This window comes from Barbus barbus (genome assembly GCF_936440315.1).
Source record: "Barbus barbus genome assembly, chromosome: 31".
NCBI lineage: Eukaryota > Metazoa > Chordata > Actinopteri > Cypriniformes > Cyprinidae > Barbus > Barbus barbus.
Genome location: NC_136759.1, coordinates 6,446,500 through 6,469,014, shown reverse-complemented (window position 1 = coordinate 6,469,014; position 22,515 = coordinate 6,446,500). Strand labels below are relative to the sequence as shown.

The 22,515-nt window shown below is 35.1% G+C and overlaps 2 protein-coding genes across 2 annotated transcripts; both read right to left on the bottom strand.

Annotated features, from left to right (window-relative positions):
* Positions 1-7,656: 7,656 nt before the first annotated feature.
* On the bottom strand, positions 7,657-12,030 carry LOC306851523 (uncharacterized protein). The gene is made up of 4 exons (XM_079387816.1): positions 11,773-12,030; positions 11,568-11,646; positions 9,280-9,352; positions 7,657-8,892 (listed from the first exon to the last, which is right to left on the bottom strand). Exons 1-4 carry the CDS (start codon positions 11,984-11,986, stop codon positions 8,833-8,835), a joined length of 426 nt encoding a protein of 141 aa, XP_079243942.1. The 5' UTR covers positions 11,987-12,030; the 3' UTR covers positions 7,657-8,832.
* A 100-nt stretch (positions 12,031-12,130) lies between these two features.
* On the bottom strand, positions 12,131-16,895 carry LOC306851259 (myelin-associated glycoprotein-like; the record flags this gene model as incomplete). The annotated part of the gene is made up of 6 exons (XM_079387421.1): positions 16,766-16,895; positions 16,505-16,571; positions 14,778-15,143; positions 13,727-13,999; positions 12,876-13,127; positions 12,131-12,396 (listed from the first exon to the last, which is right to left on the bottom strand). Exons 2-6 carry the CDS (start codon positions 16,548-16,550, stop codon positions 12,131-12,133), a joined length of 1,203 nt encoding a protein of 400 aa, XP_079243547.1. The 5' UTR covers positions 16,551-16,571; positions 16,766-16,895.
* Positions 16,896-22,515: the final 5,620 nt, after the last annotated feature.

The following is a 22,515-nucleotide window of genomic DNA, read 5'->3' as shown; positions in this document are numbered from 1 at the left end:
ATATACACACACACACACACACACATTTATGCATATATATATATATATATTTATATATATATATATATATATGCATAAATGTGGGTGCGTGGGTGTGTGTGTGTGCATGTGTATATATATATACACACGCACACACACACACCCACATTTATGCATATATATATATATATATATATATATATATATATATGCATAAATGTGTGTGTGCGTGTATATATATATATATATATATATATATATATATATATGCATAAATGTGTGTGTGCGTGTGTATATATATATATATATATATACACTCACACACACACACACACATTTATGCATATATATATATATATATATATTTTTTTTTTTTTACTGTATTACTATGGAGTTGCTAAGGTGTTCTGAGTTCTCCAGACTCAAATAAAATGACCCCCAAAAAGACCTCAAGTCTATTTTATTTTGTGCACTATTCTTTTATTTTTAATTTACACGTGTGTGTTTAACCAAGTACAAATAAAAGGACCCCACCCCAAGTCGAACAGATTATATATTTATATTATAATATATTGTGACGAGTCGGCTGCCTCCCCCCTTATTATCATCACCACCCCGTCCCGTATTCGCCGCCCTGCACCAGGCTCCCGACGGGAGTTGGTGTGTGAGAGAGGAGGGGCGCTGAAACAGCCAGGGCTGGCGGCGTGTGATGAGGCGCACCTGATGTGAATAGAGCCTCATCACCGCCGCCGTTTAAATGATGAGCGCGCCTCTCCTCGGGAGACCGGTCTCTTCCCCGTGCATGCACGCTGGTGTCCTCGTGGGTCCAGGAAGGGAGCGTCGAGATGGGAGACTGCCGCACCCGTTACGGCTGACGGGCCAGGATGCCGGGCCGTTTAATCCCCCAGAAGCTCCGGGGGCCAAGGAGTAGGACGAAGCCGCTCGAGAGAAGCCGCCGCCACTCGCTCCCGGACCCGAGAGGGGAGCGCGTGCGGCCACCGGACTCCGCCCCTTCCCTGGTATGGCAAGCCGCCTTAGCATTTAATCTATAAGCCATACTAGTATCTATTTTCATGTTACTAGTACTTATTCATTAGATACTAGTACTTATTCATTAGATACTAGTACTTATTCATTAGATACTAGTACTTATTCATTAGATACTAGTGCTTATTCTTTGGGTACTAGTGCCTTTTGTAAAGTTACTAGTACTTATTCATTAGATACTAGTACTTAATCAGTAGATACTAGTACGTTTTCATTAGATACTAGTACTTAATCAGTAGATACTAGTACGTTTTCATTAGATACTAGTGCTTATTTATTAGGTACTAGTATTTATTCATTAGATACTAGTACTTATTTCAATAGTGACTAGTAAATATTATATTATTACTAGTAACACATTTAAAATTTTTGCCATTGACTTCTATGGGGATCCGTCATTGAGATATCAACTATTCAGTTTTGACTAGTAAGTATTCCACTAGTGACTTGTACTTAATTTTTATGTTCTAGTAGTTATTCATTAGATACTAGTACTTATTCACTAGGAACTAGTACTTATTCATTAGATACTAGTACCAATTAAATAGACACTAGTACTTATTCAATAGATACTAGTACACATTTATTAGATACTAGTACTTATCCATTAGATACTAGTACTTATCCATTAGATACTAGTACTTATTCAATAGATACTAGTACACATTTATTAGATACTAGTACTTATCCATTAGATACTAGTACTTATCCATTAGATACTAGTACTTATTCATTAGATACTAGTACACATTTATTAGGTACTAGTACTTATTCAAAATGTTACTAGTAAGAATTTTTATCTTACTAGTAAGTTTTTTTTTTTTTAATTCAACTCTACTGTAGACATTTGGACTAGTCATAACAAGACGTGACTAGTAAGATAAGAATTGTTACTAGTAGTAATCACAAAAGATACTAGTGTCTAATAAACAAGTACTAGTACCTAATGAATAACTACTAGTATCTATTAAATGGGTACTAGTATCTAATGAATAACTACTAGTATCTATTAAATGGGTACTAGTATCTAATGAATAAGTACCAGTATCTAAAACATAAGTACTAGTATCTAATGAATACTTACTAGTAATATTTAAATAGATACTAGTCACTATTGCAATAATTACTAGTCAGAAATCAAAAGATGATATCTAAAACAGAATAACTACTGGTACCTGTTCACTTGGAGATATCTTCAACCTCATAAAGTACTAGTAAGAATGTATTTGGAGATATCTTAATTCAAACAAGTCATTACATAAACATGAGTACCTCTCAACCGTCCAATCAGAGTCCACATGGTAATACAATACATTAATATGCTGAATTAATTTGATTAAGTAGGGCTAACTGGCTTTGTATGTTAGCCTACCTTGCTAATTGGTTACCATTAAAAACACAAAGAAAAGATTACAAACTTGTTGTCCAACAAAAGTATATTGACATGTTTTTACTCCAAATTCACATCATAACATCATCGAGCGTTTGAAATAAGTTCCTTTTGTGATCTGACATGGTTTCATTAAACAGAATGAAGCAGAAATCATGCCACTTTATATTATTCTATACAGTGATAAAGGCTGTCGCATGTTTAAACATACTTTATTCTTATAAAAATACCCGAGATGGCTTGAAGAACACAGATAAAACCATATATTGTTGCAATCATTGTTTATTTTCTTTATGCTTCATCATTAAAACATCTATCTGCATGTTAGCTACTAGGCTACATAAACAGCGAATGCTGAATGTCGTCTTTGTCCATATTTTCAGGAAGTGAGTCTCACTAGTGGAGTTTCTGCGTGAGGGCGCCCTCTGGCGAAGAGTATGAATGAGAAGAAATTACATGAATTGAGTATTCGTTATTGCTCACAAAATAACGAGTAAAAATAGCTAAAATTAAGAACTTTGAGGTAAACTTATCCTTACGTTTTTCTTCAGTGTAGAGAAGTGTAATTGTTTTTCCCTTTTCTTGCAGCTATATTTATTATTATATTTATACTTAAATACTCAGTTTTGTATATTATAGTGAAATAGTGTTATTACAAAAGTAATATTCCTTATTTTGTTTAATGTTATTATTTATTGGTATATAAAAACAAATTTGTTGACCAAATAGTGCAGCCCTACACATACAGAAAACCTGTTTTTTTTATTTTATTTTTTTTTTATTAATAATGTTTGGCCTTTTTTTCCAAAGAAAGAAAAGGTTTGTCTGAAAACCATAAGGTTCGGATTTTGTGTGCCCTGTACAGAACATTAATGTTAAAAACATTCAGTGTCTGTAGCACCAGTGTTACCACTGTAACTGGAACCTGGACTTTCTCACCAACAGACCACAGTCTGTTAGGATCAATAACCACACCTCCTCCGTCCTCACCCTAAACACTGGGGTACCACAGGGCTGTGTGCTATATTCTTTAGTGACTTGGTTAACCTTCCTGTAGTCTGTGGAGAAATGTGAGGACCCATCAGGCTTAGGGACCAACAAACACGGTGAGCACCAGGGACTAGAGCTAGACACAGCTAAACCATGCTTCACCAGGTAATCTGTTGGGGCAGATTTAGAATTTTCAGAGTCTGAGCGATAAACGTATGACTTTAACATGTTTATGTTGCAAACACAGGACTTTCGGTGCCTCTCAGGAGTTCGTACAACATAGTCTCTCCTCTACATCATATGGGCCTGCAAACTTTGCTTACAGCAAGGAACCCGGCAAAGGCAATAACACTAGCACTTTATCACCAACCTCGAATGAACGTTTGACAGACATCTTGTCATAATTATTCTTCATTTTGGTCTGTGATGAGAGTAAAGACTGACGAGGTAGCTTCCAAGCAGAAAGCAACCTTTTATGAAATGAATTGACATAATCTAGCACATGAGTGGGAGAGGGGGCCCCAGCAAAGAGATGGTCTTGAAACAAATTTAATGGACCACGAAGACTAATTCAGCTGGACTGAATCCCTAGGACTCTTGCACTGTGTTACGAACTGCAAACAACAAAAGTGGTAACTGCTCATCCCCAATCCTTCTGATGCTCAACACAATAAATACGAATCATAGTCTTTATGATTTGATGGAATTGTTCGATAACACACTGAGATTGAGGATGATCAGCACTAGACAGTATGGGTAATGTTCAGTTCGTTCATTGCTTTACGAAATACACGCAAAGTGAAATTTGTTCCTTGGTCAGATTGAATAACCTTTGGTAGACCAAAAGGGCTTTCACAATGTTGGGGGACTTCAGAGAGCATAATGGAATGGCTTCGGGAAATCTGGTAGCAGAGCACATCAATGTTAACAAATACACATGTCCAGACCTAGTCATGGGCAAAGGTCCTACACAGTCTATCACAAGCTTTTCAAATGGTTCATTTAACACGGGAACTGGTTTTAAAGGTGCTGAAGACACAACCTGATTAGGCTTTCCTGCGATTTGACAAGAATGACATGAACGGCAATACTGTGACACAGAGGATTTCCTTCCTGGTCAAAAAAAAATGTTTCAAGAGATTATGATAGGTCTTCCTAACACCTAGATGACCTGAAAGTTCATGGTCATGGGCTAAACTTAGTACATACCCATGGTAGGGCTGTGGAACAACAACTTGATATACAGAGCTCCACTCATGTTTTACTTTCCCAGGACTCCACTTTCTCATGAGTACACCATCATCTAGAAAATATGCAATTGCATGTTTAGGCAGATCAGACTTATCTACAACAGACGATATACCGTATTGACTCGAATATAAGACGATGCTTTTTTTCTTGGAAATACATCTGAAAAAACGCGGTCGTCTTATATTCAGGGTCTAGACTTTGACATGTCAATAATACACCCACAACAATAGGTGGTGCCAAACACGCATACAAGTGAAAGTGACGTGACATATGGCGACCCATACTTGGAATTCGTGCTCTGCATTCAACCCATCCAAAGTGCACACACACAGCAGTGAACACACACACACACACACACACCCGGAGCAGCCATTTATGCTGCGGCGCCCGGGGAGCAGTTGGGGGTTCGGTGCCTTGCTCAAGGGCACCTCAGTCGTGGTATTGAGGGGGGAGAGAGCGCTGTACATTCACTCCCCCCACCTACAATCCCTGCCGACCCAAGACTTGAACCCGCAACCTTTGGATTACAAGTCCGACTCTCTAACCATTAGGCCACGACTTCCCCCTTTCCTCATGAATGCATTTAACCTGCAGTTACAGTAGCAAGTCACTGTTAATAAGTGAGTCATTGCAACTGAACTGAATCATTTAAACGGTTGATTCATTCAGGAAAAAAACAGCTGTTGCTCAGAGACGCAAATTGAAATTATATTTGTTGGCGAAATAGAGCAAAAACAGTCAATATTGTGTCTAAAACATACGTGTGTTAATATTAAATTCTTGTTTATCTAACCGCTTTATAAAATCAATATCACATTTGTAATCATGTTGCTTTTTGGTAAAAAAAAAAAAAAAAACGCCAGTCTTCGGGTGATACTGATTAACTATATGAAATTATATAAATTTCTAAATGCATTTTAATAAACTGAATAATGCATTGAAAGAACGCACACTGGTCTATGGTAGCTGATGTTAGCAAGACAAATTAACTATATTTGTCTTTTAGATAATTAGCTGTAAATTTGAGGCACAGGTAGCTAGTCTTTTGTTTATCACCACTCACCTCCACACCAAGATAAACATAACTGGAGAGGGAGGGAGGGCTTCACTTCTGCGGTTCCCTGCCTGTCTGTGATGTGCATGCCGATAAATGTGTGCTACTCTTCTGTGCTGTGCGCGCCTGCGCCGAGACGCGGAGGGGAGAAAGGCATCGGAACTCGAGAGAGTCTCAACATTTTCCGACCTGACCAGATATTTTGATTTTTTTATTTGTTTGACAGGGAAAGCTGTGCACAAACAGAAACACACACGCATACATATATACATAGGCCTATATTCATTTATTTAAAAAAAAACAATCAAATAAAAAAAAAAATCCCCAGGCTCTGGGTCTAATTCAGAAAATGCCACTACACCCTCACACACAACCAGTTCAAAATTAAATCTAAGGCCATTTCCTGATTTCCCTGGGGGACCAACAAGCACACAATGTGCAGTATTAGAGGCACCAATCTCCTGTGTAAGGAAACAATGTAGTCTGTCAATGTATTTATTCAGTGGTGTGTATTTGCATAGGTATATATTTTTAATAATTACAAGGAGGGCTCGTGAAATGGTTACTCTTTTGTGTTTATTTCCTTGGTGGGATCCTAATATTACACAATTGAGAATTTACAAAATGTGGAGTGCTAATTTAGTCACAGAATTTCACGAATTTGAAACTAAATTGGCCTCAGATGACTGGAGAAAATCTGTAATGAACTTTGTGGTTTCACTTTAATTTCTGGAGAAAAGATCTGTTTTCAGAAGCTTTACACAGTATAAGGATTTGAGTTGGGCAACAGTAAATACCAACCCTATCTCATGAAAGTGCGTATAAATAGTAAGCCAAATGAAAACTCGTGGTATTGATACGCAAAAATGGATTTTGGCGTGTCTATGCTACGTGATGGGTAGGATTTGGGCCGTGGTGTAGATGCGTATCATATGTACGCGAAAACTGCGTATTATATGCACGCCAAAAACTTGCGTAGCATATAAACGCCAAAGTCCATTTTTGCGACTCAATACCACAAGTTTTCAGGGTTTTTTTTTGGCGTAATATTTATACATATTTTCATGAGACCGGGCTCGTAAATACATACACAAAATACTTCAAGAAATTAGAAATTTTAGGAGGTATTTAGATTACATGTGCTTGTGATAGTTAAGATGGAAAGTTTTTCATTGAAAAAAAAAAAATAGGAAATGAAACCTATTTATTTGAAAACAGAAATGTTCATTGAGAACAATCTCAAATGTCTGTGCCAGCTGGTGTAGAATTGAGGAGCATAATACAATGTGTGCTATCTGCTGTTAAGATCCTTTCACAAGCATGAATCAGCGTTTTGAATGAATCGGTTGAATAAATGATTCAGTGATTCACTCATTAACACAGTCAAATGCTTTGTTCCTGAATGAATCAGCCTTTTGAATGAATCGGTTGAATCTCAATTACTCATTCATTAACAGTCACTTGCTGTCACCTTCTAGCAGTTTTAATTTCACATTTTGACTTTTTTTTTAAGTTTTAATTTATTTCAAATATCAGTATTCAATGTTTTATGCTAAAAACAAAACATTAGGCCTATTTATGCATCTGTAACTGCAGTTTAAATGCATCCATGTCCCCTCTGAGATACATAACTGTGTAAATAAATACATCTAAATGCTATTTCAGATGCAGATTCCAGAAAGTTTTTCTTATGTTGGAATGAAAGACACTAAGAACCGGATGAAGTGCTTCTTATTCTTACCCAAAAATACTAAACAAGATTTTATATTTTTTTAATATATTTTTTATATATATATATATATATATATATATATATATATATATATATATATATATATATATATATATTTATTTGCTTCTTTTCCATTTCCATTTAGTTGTCCTATTACTTTCGATGCTTAAGTACGTTTAAGATAATAATAAAAAAAACTTTTCGTACTCAAGTACAATAAATATCACATACTTTAAGACTTTTACTCAAGTAATATTCTAAACAGTGACTTCAACTTCTACAAAGTCATATTCTGGTAAGAAATCTGTATCTGTACTTGTACTTGAGTATGCCTTTCATCTACTTTATACACCACTCATAAATATTGCATACAAGATTGCACAGAATTTTACATAACAGTTCTTTAACAGACTTAAAGCATGTTGCAGATTACATCGCATGGGGTATTGAATTAACATTGTGTTTTTTCCCCACACCCAAGCTAACCAATACCACATAACATGAATATACATTCAAGGAGCAGTTTACCCAAAAACTACATTCTTACATTCTTGGAGTGGTGTGGATTACTTGTGAATTATTGTGATGTTTTTGTCAGCTGTTTGGACTCTCATTCTCACGGCACCCATTCACAGCAGCGTATCCGTTGGTGAGCAAGTGAAGTAATGTTAAATTTCTCCACATCTGTTCTGATGAATACACAATAGTTCACCTGAAACTACATTCTTACAAAAAATTTATTCTTACAAGCACACAGCTTTTCACTTCACAAGACATCAGGTGATGGACTCGAGTCATGTGGGTTACTTGTGGATTATTTTGGTGATTTTATCAGCTGTTTGGACTTTCTTTCTGATGGCACCCATTCACTGCAGAGGATCCATTGGTGAGCAAGTGATGTAATGCTAGATTTCTCCACGTCTGTTGAAAACACAAACTCATCTACATCTTGGATGGCCTGAGAGTGAGTTCACCAACTTTTCATTTTTGGGTAAGCTATTCCTTTAATGCAATATTTACTTGTTCTCCAGATAGTATTGTGCTATTTTAGTCCACAGTCCTTTCAAAAAAGAAATGTATCATGTTTACAATACATTTTACAATGGTAATAATTGGATATTTTTCTTTTTGATGGCTTGGAATGACATCTAAACTCAGTTGCACTATACAGATTGAACATATAAACATATTTTGTCTTTATAGATAGTCTTTATATATTACAACTATTTTTGGATTCACACACAGTATGTTTTTCTCAGTTGCAAGACCTTTTTGGCTCTGAGCATTTTCTGTACATATCAGATCCACAAAAGTCAACAAAATTTGGTTTGCCTCTTTGGTCTTTCTCTGTATCTGTCATTTCTGGTAGGACAACATGTGTTCTTAGCTTCACATGTTAGCGTAGACTGCTTCATCTTCCAAGGCGCAATCAGATGACTTCACATCACCCTAATTAAAAAGCAAAATATGTTACAGGCATCTCAAAGTAGATTCTGTTGATTAAACAATCTCGTTTAATTGTAAATGTTAAGGCACATGCAGTGTTGTTTTATAGATATAGTTTTGCATATTAATATCTGTAGTAGGCAAGCACACTGTAAATACAGTTAAGCACATGTTCTGTTAAATAAAGTGCAACTAGGTCCTATCAAGTATTTTTTTTTTTTTTTACATACATAACACAAACAACACAATAAACTCACACCGAAAATCAACACCTCCAGGAAGTTGTCAATAAATGTTTAAAGTACTGATGCGCTGCTCAGAAACAGACTTCTGCATTACTAATAGTTGTAAAAGAGTAACAAGTTTGCACTCATGCAAAGTCGTACTCACCTTCCAGTTGTCATAAACACGACCTTTCGGGCAGTTTGTGTAAATATCCCCATGACTGCCTTTCTCTTCTTTACTGTATTTCATAAAATGATAGATACAAATCATTAGTAAAAGTTCTGATATATAGTTATGTAACAAACATTATATTATACACTACAGTATAATTCAAAAGTTTGGAATTAAGATGTCCTGTTTTATAATATGAGCCTTTTCTGCTCACCAAAGTAAAACAATAAAAGCAAAAACAGTAATATTCTGAAATATTATTACAATTTAAAGTAAATGTTTTTCTATTTTTAAATCAGCATATTGAATGAATTCTGAAGGATCATGTGACACTGAAGACTGGAGTAATGATGCTTAGAATTCAGCTTTACATCACAGGAATAAATTACATATAAATAGAAAATATTTATTTTAAAATGCTTATTAAAAATTCTAAATATTAATGATTCTAAAATTTTGACAGGGAGTGTTTATAATGTATATACGGTGCCCTCCAAAAGTATTGGAACAGTAAACACAAAATTGCTCTGTTGGCTGTGGAGTCAAGACATTTGCAAATATGATTAAAAGATGAATATGAGACAAAACTATGTCACATTGTATTATTAGCCATTTCAACACATACATGTTTTACCAAATAAAAAGAACAACACTTTTAGAGTTCATCCCACTCATTGATGTGAGCATAAGTATTGGGACAGTTGAACATAAGGCAGATATAAAAGATTAAAAGCTATTATTTGGATAAAAGTGTCTGCCAAATGACTAAATGTAAATGTAAATGTAAAAGCTATTATTTAGTTGCGGATCCCTTGCACACAATCACAGCAGTGAGTCTGTGACCCATAGACATCACCAGACTCTTGGTCTCATCCTTTGAAATACTTTTCCCAGTCTTTAATGCAGCCAATTACAATTGTTGCTTGTTTCGGGGAGTTTATGCCTTTACTCTCCTCTCCAGCTGGTCAAATTCATGTCCAATCAGATTTAAATATGGAGATTGACTTGGGCAATCTAAGACTTTCCATTTCTTTGCCCTTATAAATTCCTTGACTGAACTGGCAGGGTGTTTTGGGTCATTGTCCCGATGCAATATGAAGCACTTCCCAATTCATTCTGCTACTGTCATCAGTAAAGTTGAGAGGGCCTGTTCCAGAGGCAGCCATGCATGCCCATGCCATGACACCACCTCCACCATGCTTTACAGATGAGGCTGTATTCTTGGGATCATTGCAGTACCCTTTTTTTTTCTCCACATTTTTGCTTTTCCATCACTTAGATAAAGGTTCATCTTTGTCTCATCGGTCCATAAACACAGTTCCAAAACTCTTCTGGCTCACCTTTGTGCTTTTTTGCAAACTCTAATCTTGCCTTTCTATTTTTGGTGCTGGTCAGAGGTTTGCATCTTGCTGTGTAGCATCTGTAATTCTGTGTCAAAGTCTCCTGAGGACAGTAGATTGTCAGAGCATCACCCCAGCTTTCTGGAAGTTGTTGGTGATTTTCATTTTCACAGCTTTTATGATTTGTCTGTCATCAACTACTGTTGTTTTCTCAGCCGATCAAGTCGTTGTTGGTTGCTGGTGTCGCTGGTGGTTTCCAACTCTTTATTTCTCCATGCCCTTTATTTTTGCTATAGCTCTAACTGACTTCCTCTTTTCTTTTAGCATCCAAATTGCTTGCTTTCCTCTCAAAGTCAGCGCCCTCATCTTCATCCTGATTTGTGTGTGTCATCATTGAATGCAAGATTCAGAATACAGAAGTAATGGATATAACTGATACGACACATTCCCTGCTTTTAATATCTGAAGAATTAATGCAACAGGACACAGCTGATCACTTAGAAAGGCCTGTGAGGCAACTGTTCCAATACTTATGCTCACATCAGATAGAGGGATGAAACTCTAAAAGTGCTGAACTTCTTAGCTGGTAAAACATCTGTGTGTTGAATCACTCAATAATAAAATGTGACATTCTATAGTTTTGTCTCATATTCATCTTTTAATCATATTTGTAAATGTCTTGACTCCACAGCCAACAGAGCAATTTTGTCTTTACTGTTCCAATATTTGGAGGGCACTGTATAATTTTCTAAATCAGACTTGTTTTGGGGTATCTTCATTTCATTCTGCTCATTCTTCATTACACGTAGTTGTGCAGCTTTGTTCCCAGTGAAAAAAGAGGGATTTTTAAAGTTATCAGGAAACAAAGAAAGAACAAGACAGTTGGAATAACAACACTCACTGATTGAGTGAGTCAGTGAATGAGGGAGGAGAGATACTTACCGGCGTCTGATCACAGCATACACTAAAATGCAGGCTAAAACAACTACAACTGATGCAACAGCAATGATTATTATAATGCCTGTGAAAAGAAACAAAAATTTAATGTTTTTTTTTTTTTTTTGCAATAAAACAATGAGAGTGTTTAAAAAAACAAACCAAAACAAAAAACTAAACCAAAAAAAAAAAACTGAATATGCAGTCTCACCATTTTGAGGAGCTTCCAAAGTTATGGAAGAGTTTCCCAGACTGTTATTGGCAAAGCACTGGATCGTCTCAGGGAAACCCAGCCAACCCTGTAAGGTGAATATGGTCAGAGACTCATTTTGTTTAATGCTGGTGCTGGAGAAGGCTTTAGAGGAATCTGGACCAAACCACTTGACTTCACTGGGAGGGTTGGAGTCCACAATACAGACACACATCGTCAAAATCTTAGACTGGCAAGAAGATTCACTTTTAATCTCAGGAGGATCTAGATAGATAGATAGAGTATTAGCTATCATACATAATAAACAATGATCTTCTTTCACTAAAAATACCAGTTTAAAGTGTTGAACCGAGGCCTTTCACTCATACTTACACAATATATTTAGTTTCCGTGGAGCAGAAGTGTTTTTTCCCTCTGTGTTAATGGCTGTACAGGAAATGGCCTCAGTATATCGAGACACTCTCTCTAGTTTGTAAGTATGTTTGTTTCCTAACAGCATCACATTTGAGCTGAACCACTGGTAGCTGTTTGCAGGAGGATTGCTGTTACTGGAGCAGTTCAGTTCCACAGAGTTGTTCTCCTTCACTGAGGCTCTAGTGACCACGTTTACATTATATGGAGGATCTGAATGAGACAAAATGTTGATAAAATGACAAACATTCAATGATTTTAAAGGTTCTTCATAGAACCATAGATGCCAATAAAGAACCTTAATTTTTTATGAACTTTAAAAACTTTGAGAATATCCTGAAATGCAAATGTTATTTTGTTGCTCAGTAGACAAATCAAACAATAATATTTCATACATTAAAACATACTGTTTTTGAGTACGTTTTATTTCTCAGTTCTGTTTTTCAGTACCACTTCCTGTACACTCGTCCGGTCCAGTGCGAGTTTAGTTAGAGTATTTTAACGTTTACAGATGAACCATTATTAACCATTGTAATTGTCTCACAATAACTCAGAACTGAATCATGTTAACTTTAATGGAATATTTCTTTAAATTTAAAGTTGATGTGTTTAATTTTTTCCATGTTAAAAATGCTTTCTCCAATCAATAAAGGTTCAGTCACACTGTCTCACACATAATACTTGGTACTTACACAGCACACTAATTTTCTGTGGAGCAGAAGTGTTTTTTCCCACTGTGTTAATGGCTGTACAGGAAATGGCCTCAGTATATCGAGACACTCTCTCTAGTTTGTAAGTATGTTTGTTTCCTAACAACATCACATTTGAGCTGAACCACTGGTAGCTGTTTGCAGGAGGATTGCTGTTACTGGAGCAGTTCAGTTCCACAGAGTCATTCTCCTTCACTGAGGCTCTAGTGACCACGTTGACATTATATGGAGGATCTGAATGAGACACAATTTTGATAAAATGCTACTTATTTCAATGGTCTGATCAGTCTAACTCTGTCAAACATTCAGTCCATTTAATAGATGCTTTAATTCAAACTGACTTAAGTTAGTATTCTAAGATGGTGGTTTTCAACTAGAGGGCCTCTGCAAACTTTCAGATTGACCGCAGGACCACTTGAAATAATCTAAATTAATACATTATTATCAATATAATAGATATATTAAGATAGTCTTATTTTAAAACAAAAAAATAATTAAACATAAAATAAAGAATAAATAAAATAAAATAAAAATAGTATGTACAAATAGTATTATATTGAGGAAAAAATATACAGTTCTTGAACATCTGGAATCACAAAATGAATTGTGGTTAATTAATTTAATGACATTTATAGTGTCTCTTCTCAAACTCAAAAGTCTGAAAACAAGCATTTTTGTCATTATTACTGCACAAATATACCGCATGTTGGACAAAGGGGGCTTTAGAGTCAAAAAGGTTGTAAATCACAATCCTAAAACCCTTAACAGATGACAAGTAAAGATTTGAATTAGCATCTAATTTATTTGTATTGAACTCACTATAGCAGACTTACATTTAACTTTGAGAGTTTTGTAGCCTGTCACTGTTTTCCCTTTAAACTCTGCAGAGCAGCTGAGATGTTTATTATGGTCTTCTCTAGAAGGAGTGAAGGTCAGGTTGTAAGATGTAAGATGTGGCTGTGATGGACTCGACTGTGTACCATCGTGACTCCAGGTGACACGAGGCAGGTCTGATGGACAGGAATGAGACACGGCACAGGTAGCAGTCACCGGTTTCCCTGATGTCACTTCCTCTTCCACAGAGACGGTAGGAGTCTCTGGTGTTTCTGGTGAAGACACAAATTGTTGATGCAACAGTTTTTCCACCATTTCAAATACCCGAAACATTCATTGAAACATTAATTTGGATATTACACAACAAATCATAGTTATAACAAAATTCTAGGTAATGTTATGATGGGCCTACAATAAGTTGCTTATAAATTACTATATATATATATATATATTTGAACTGACTGATCATAAGCCTCACTGATCCTTCCTTTAGTTCAAACAGTAGAGCATGGAGCTAGCAACACCAAGGTTGTGGGTTTGATTCCTAGGGAATACATGAACTGTATAGCACTGAATGCAATGTAAGTCACTTTGGACAACAGCATCTGCCAAAAGCATACATGTAAATTGATTCGAGTGTACAGTTTTCGAGTGAATATTGCTAAAATTATCCACAAATTATTCTGAACTTTTCACTCAAAAACTGCAGATGCACAACCCAAGTTCAAAAAGAAATGCAAAACCTGTTCTAATTGAAAGAAAACAAGCTGAAAAAAGACTTTTTTAAAAAATTGTACCAGGAACGCCAAATTAGATCCATGAAAACTTTTCATTACAAAAAAAATTCTTTGTAGTGGAACAAAGGTTCTTTGGATTATTAAAATGTTCTTCAAGCTAAAACAAATGTGGTTATTTATAGAAAAGGTTCACTGAAATTATCTTGAGGAACTGAAATGAACTACTGCAAAAAATGTAAAACCCTTGTTGAACCTTTAATTTTAAGAGTGAAGATTAACATTAAAACCTTTCTGTTGAACAAATATCTCTTACCTTTCACTGTTATAGAAACTTTATTCTTCTCATAAGTGGCCTTGTCCAAATCTTTAATCTCAATCCGGAACATGAATGGTCCAGCGTCACTGCTGCTCAGAGAGCTGATTTTCAAAGAACAGTCATTTTTGCGCAAATCACCAATGAGGCTAGTGCGACCTTTGAATGCGTCAGTGATTTTTGAAGTGTCTGTATGGTATACTGTTGATTCATAACGTCCTTTGTACCAAATCCCTGTGAATTCTGTGTATGGTTCTCCACTTGCTGGATAGCTGAATGTACAGGGAATCACCACACATGATCCAGACAAACCCACCACTGATTCAGGCAGTTTAGCGATCCATTCCCCAGCATTAGCTGGTGACACTGAAAGAAAAATTTATCAAAATTATTTTATATTTTTTCTTGATAATTTAGTGATCAATTAAAATATTTAATTTAATCTTTAAAATACCAATTTTAATGTTATACCAATGACAGTACATCATAATTAAACATTTTCTCACTGATTATGAGACATGCGACAAAACATGTCTAACAACTCTAATTGCTATTAGGTTTAAAAAATAAGATATTTTCAATTGTAAATGTAATGAGGGAGTAATAATGTAATGCATTTAACACAATTATCCCCTTCAAATTAATTTTATCATTATTACATGAAATCTATGACACTTATTGTCTTCTCACTACATCTAAAACAGTGCATCCACAGAGAAGGGTTCAATCATTTGTATGCTATAAAATGGATAAAAATGTTTTTTTTTTTAATGATGAAAAAGAGCTTGTTTTTATCAAAAGCAACCCTTAAGAATATCTCATATCAAAGCAAGTTTGTTTTTCAACGACACGTGAGTGTTTCATAAGATTTCAAAACGATGATCATCGGACATTGATTAAAATGTAATAAAATCAGGGAATATCAGGGGCAGCTGTCACTCTAAAGACCCCCTTGCCACATTCCACCTCTGAATCTTGAATAAAATCATTATAAACAATAAACATTCTCACTGTTTGTTGTATTTGCTTTAATGCAGTTGTTGATTGATTCAATGTATTTGATATAAAAAAAAAGTTTCATCACCACTGTCAGATGTGTCAACTGTCAGGTCTATATGTCACCTCCATCAGATGAATATTTTGATAATATTTCATTATGATATTTCATATTTGTTGAGGAATTGTTGGTCACATGTGAAAATGTAATCTGTCTGCTAAATTGAGAATGTTTTGAAATATTAAAAATATCTATATGTTAAAAATATCTTAAGTACAAGTAAAAAGTACATGTTGTAAAAAAGAGAAAAATTGGGCCGTTGAATCAAAGCATAGCTCAGTAGCTTAGTACATGTTAGATACATACATGTAGTTTAATTAGTTTTTTTTTCAATATTGCACCCTGTTTTGTCCCACTTCTCAAGAATCAGTTTTCCTTTAGTTTTAGCATGGGTCTAAATACTTGTCCAAGACACTCATCTTGGTTCACCTAATAGTTTCTTCCCCATAGATGACCGGAAGTACACTGTAATTCCCTTGTGTGCGGAATAACTCATTTTACTGTATTTTTAATACTACATGGCATAAGAGCAGAAAACAATAAACTAGCCATTAAAGACTTTTTGTGTGTATGTGTGTGTAAAATTCCCTACGGGAAAACTAAACATTATTTACAACTCAAAACAGCTGTCATACATGATAATCATGCTATCTAGTTACATTTTACTAACCTGTGAGCCAGAGAAAGAGTGACAATAAACATCTCCAGAAAACCATCTCAGCATCAATGTTCAGCACCTGGGAATAAATGTTGTCATCATTTACGGCGCTTCATTTACCCGTAACCACTAAGTATCGTTTTAGAATGACAGAACAAAGTTTAATTTTTCACTCTTAATGGAGCACATGCAGTGCGATATTTGCAATGCATTAGTTATTTAATAAGGGATTTAAATAGTCACTGTGTAGAAAAAATTAAATTAGTAACTTACTTACTGTTCTGTCCTCAAACTGTGCCCGAGTTCATCAGAAGAAGACTGAACATCTGAGAGCTTCCTTTCCCCTATATCTGGCTGAGCATGATGCTTGTGATAATTTGGTCACTTCCTATTTCAAAGGCTTCTGAAATACATTGAACTATTCTTTTTTCACATTCACACACACTTTAAACATTCAGCGTATAAACACGTGGACAGAATTGTTGGTACCCTTGGTAAATATGATCAAAAAGGCTCAGAAAATAAACACGCATTATTAATCCTTTTAATCTTTTATTTAAAATAAATCACAGAAATCTAACATTTCATTGAACTAAAACAATTAAAAATGAGGGAAAATCTCATTATGAAATAAATGTTTTTTCTCAAATAAACGTTGGACACAATTATTGGTACCCCTAGAAATTCTTAGTAAAATATCTCTGAAGTATATTCCCATTCATAATTACAATTTTGAGGCACTCCAGGGGGATTATGAACCAGTCGCGGAGCTATGGGTATGTTTATGGGTATGCTATGGGTATGCTAACAGGGATGTTTGATTATGAAATCATAAAATAAAAGCCCCGTTTCACACTGAGGCAACACTTTTTAATAGACTTCCTTTAGTTAATGTTAGTTAATGCATTAACTAACATTAGAAATACATTTGTTACCATGTTTATTCATCTTTGTTAACCAGCTCAGGCAAATGTTAACAGATACAACTTTTAATTTTAATAATGTCCTAAATTTTGAAATGAACATTAACATAACAAATTACTAATGTTAATGCATGCTTTAGATGTACTGTGTAATGAATCTTCGTGCTGTATTTTTTGTTGGCAATTTGATATGCATATGCTATCACTGTAGCATATGTTTTCATATGCTACACACTTGGCCCACACAGTTTTATGTAGGCCCACCCACTTAAACATTTCCGGCTACACTAGTGTTATGAACATTAAATTATCCAGCCATGGCTTCCTATTTCACAGAAATATAAATAGGAGGGAAAACAAAGTCCAAATTATCTCAATCATCCATCACAATGAGGAAAAACCAAATAATATATTTCTGATGTGCAGCAAAAGATAATTGAGCTTCACAAATTAGTGAATTGGCTTTAAGAAAAGAGCTAGAGCAGTGAAAATGCCCATTTCCACCATCAGGGCAATAATTAAGAATTTCCAATCAACGTAAAATGTTACAAAACTGTACACGGATATTTGTATACTTACTACATAAAGTATACTTAAAATATACTTGAACTTACTTAAGTATACTTAATAAAATAAACTTGAAGTATACTACTTTTTGGTAAGAGATGAAACAAAAAAATGAGCTTTTTTAGCAGCAAACACTCAAGATGGGTTTGGTGCACACAGGGATAAAAAAAAGTATCCCATGTGTACAATGAAATATACTGCTGTATTTTTTATATTGTGGGTCTATATTTCTGCTGGAGGTCCTGGACATCTTGTTTAGATACATGGTATCATGGATTATATCAAATACCAACAGATAAAAAGTCAATAAGTGACTGACTCTGTTAGAAATCTTATTATGGGCCATGTTTGGATCTTCCAACCATATAATAATACAAACACAAACCTCAAAAACAACACAAAAATGGGTCACTGAGCACAAAACCAAGCTTCTGCTGGCCATTCCAGTCCTCTGACCTGAACCCTGTAGAACATTAGTGGGGTGAAATGAAGAGACGAAGCACCAACATGGAGCTGAGAATCTAAAGGGTCTGGAGTGATTCTGGATGAAAAAAAAAAGGTCTCTGATCTCTTGTCAGATGTTTTCTAACCTCATTAGGCATTATAGGAGAACATTTAGAGCTGTTAACTGGCAAATGGAGGTTTCAAAAAGTACTGAATAAAAGGGTGCCGTTAATTGTGGTCAATGTGTATTAGAGAAAAACATTTATTTCATAATGATATTTCCCCCATTTTAAATTCTTATTCTCCAATGACAGGTTAGATTTTTGGGAAGTTTTTTAAATAAAATATCAAAAGGATTGACAATGCAGATTAATTTTCTCAGCCTTTGATCATATTTAACAAGGGTACCAACAATTCTGACCGTGTGTGTGTGTGTGTATATATATATATATATATATATATATATATATGCATAAATGTGTGTGTGTGTGTGTGTGTGTGTGCGTATTTTTTACTGTATTGCTATGGAGTTGCTAAGGTGTTCTGAGTTCTCCAGACTCAAATAAAATGACCCCAAAAAAGACCTCAAGTCTATTTTATTTTGTGCACTATTTTACACTCTTTTAGTTTTAATTTACACGTGTGTGTGTTTAGCCAAGTACAAATAAAAGGACCCCACCTCAAGTCGAACAGATTATATATTTATATTATAATATATATATATATATATATATATATATATATATATATACATAGCCCATGGTACTTCCACTATGTTTAATAATTTGGCAATAATTTAATTAAATGAATAGTTTCATTTAAAATAATTGAAATGAAACCATATTTTCAACTCATATCATTTGTAGAGGCACAACAGTATCCTGTTAACATTTCACACAGGAAGTCACCAAAAGCAGACTAAAGTTCTATCTTATTATAGTGCATCTAAAACACCAGAACCAAACTAATACTCACACTGAACATGTATGATGATCCATACATTTCTTTGCAAATTTCTACTGTATATGTCATTATACATTAAAACATGCTAAGAACTCAATGTTTAGTTACTTTTACCTACTAAGAAAAGTTTCTGCTGTTGCCCACTGCTTTGTGCAAGAGAACAATCACAACAATTAAGGGACTATACAGCATTTCCTATATACACATTTTCACTTAGGCTACAGTTGTTTTTTTTAATTGCACTGAACAGTAACTTTTCAAACAGATCATGTTTCAATAAATGTTGGTAATAGTGCTGTTAACCTTTGACATCCACCGGTTCAAAGAAAAATATCAGGGAAAACATATGACAGTAAGACGTGAGATTGTTTTCCCACACAAAACTCCCTGAAGTGATAGAAATAGTTTTACCATGAATCTTCAAGTTGTTCCAAACCTGCATGAATTTCTTTCTTCTGGTGATCATAAAAGAACATATTTCTTTGAACATATTTTGAAGAATATGGTTAATCAAACCATATCTGGTCCTCATTGATGGGTGTTGACAATTTTCTGCAGAGGCTGTCTTTTGTCACACTGTCGTCATAATGTGATAAATTCCAGAGCGACACATTTGGCAGCTTGGTTTCAATAAAAGCTATTTTTGAACTAACCAAAAAGTTTTGAGTTCTGAAAGTTACAGAATGTTTTTAAAGTACATTGACCTGTTATATGTCAAAAGATCAAGGGAAATTAGATTTAGCAGTTCATGACACCTTTAAGATGTTCTGAGTTATTTTTAATGCATTGCTGTATGGTATTTTGGGTTTTTTTTCTACAGGTGCTAGTAGCCTTCTAACTCACACACAATTGTGGACACGTTCTAGATGTATTCATCAGTTGAGGTCTAAACATTTCATCCATTGTTATTAAGAATGCTGTACTATCTGATCACTTCTGTATTTTCTTTGATATTATGATCTCTGCTACCACTGAATCTAGATATGTCTCTGTCAGAAAGGGATGCATTAACGAGAACACCAGTGTGCTATTTATGAAGGCTATATCTTTAACACCAAGCATTTCTGTAGACTCTGTTGATCTTCTCCTGGATTCATTTAACTCATTTAAGAATGCTATTGATGATATTGCCCCGTGAAAGTCAGCAAGAAGACTAACTGACAAAACGCACCTTGCAGAAAATCAACAGAGGTACAGAGTGTGAAAAGACAATGCAGAAAAGGTGAGCAGGTGTGGTGGAAGACGAAACTTGAAATTCACTATAGGATCTATAAAGACAGCCTTCATGCTTTCAATGTGGAACTAGCCACAGCTAGACAGACCTTTTTCTCCAACCTTATAAACAGTAACTTAAACAACACTCACACTCTTTTTGCTACTGTTGAGAGACTAACAAACCCCCAAATCAGATTCACAGTGAAAATGTTTCCGATAGCAAATGAGTTTGCTTCCTTCTTTTCTGAGAAGATCAATAATATCAGAAATGCGATTGGCACATCCTCAAGTTATGCAGAGGTCACACAGATTTGATCGCAATTTCAATGTTCAATGTCTGTTTTTGAAACAATTGATAGCAAAATTTTGGAAGAAATAGTACAGCACCTTAAATCGTCAACCTGCTATCTTGACACAATTCCCACATCTTTTTTCAAAAGTGTGCTTAACTGTTTAGAAGTTGATCTCTTAGAAGTAGTGAACGCCTCACTTCTTTCTGGGACTTTTCCAAACTCCCTGAAAACTGCAGTTGTTAAGCTCCTTCTGAAAAAGTGCAATCTTGATAACACCATATTGAGCAACTACAGACCAATATCAAATCTTCCTTTCAAAGGTAAGATTATTGAAAAGATAGTTTTTAATCAGCTGAACAACTACTTAAACTCAAATGGATACCTGGACACTTTTCAATCTTGGGGTGATTCTGGAGACAGACCTTAGTTTCAGTAGTCATGTCAAAGCAGTAACTAAATCAGCATACTATCATCTCAAAAACATTGCAAGAATTAGATGTTTTGTTTCCAGTCAAGACTTGGAGAAACTCGCTCATGCCTTTATCACCAGCAGGGTGGATTACTGTAATGGTCTTCCCACCGGCCTTCCAAAGAAGACCAGACAGCTGCAGCTCATCCAGAACGCTGCTGCCAGGATTCTGACCAGAAAATCTGATGGCCTTGGACCGAAATACATTGATATGCTCACTGAATATAAACCTAACAGACCACTCAGATCATTAGGATAGAGTCAGTTAGGAATACCAAGGGTTCACACAAAACAAGGGGAGTCCGCTTTTAGCTATTATGCCGCCCGCAGTTGGAACCAGCTTCCAGAAGAGATCAGATGTGCCAAAACTTTAGCCACATTTAATTCCAGACTCAAAACTCATCTGTTTAGCTCTGCATTTGTTGAATAAGCACTGTGCTATGTCTGAACTGACTGGACTGTATTTTATGTATAATCATTTTTAATTCTAACTGTTCTAAATTCATTTTAAATATATTTTTTAATAATTTTAAACGGTTTTAAATTTCTGGTTTTATTGTTGATTATTTTTTTATGATTATTTTACTTCTTTTATGTAAAGCACTTTGAATTACCATTGTGTATGAAATGTGTTATATAAACAAACTTGCCTTGCCTTGCCTAAGGTCAAAAGTGGTCATCCAGTCTATGATTTAATATGTCTCTGTCCCTCTCTCTGTGTAAATACATGGCATTTTATTACACACCGAAATATAATAAGGCTTTGATAAATCTCTGTGTATGAGCAATAGTAGTAGATGAGCTCACTAATCAGAGATTCAGTAACACACTCAGTAACAAACACAACGTGTAGTCTATTCTGAAGCTAAAACTGAGGTCATGTACTGTATTTGAGAAAACAGAAGTCAAAACGGTGGCGTTTTTTTTTGGTCAGTATGGACCACTATTGATTTGACTGACTGCTGTGTGTGCTTGAACTTAACCTCTGTCTTCATTTGAACAGGATGTTAGAAATTATATCTTGTGACGTCTCTGTATGTCATCATTTGTGGCTTAATGGCTAAACATTTGGACTTTTAAAACAACTTTGTGAGGTTCATTTTTAACTGAGGAGCTACTTTGACCTTTGTCTGTATCTTTATTTAAAAG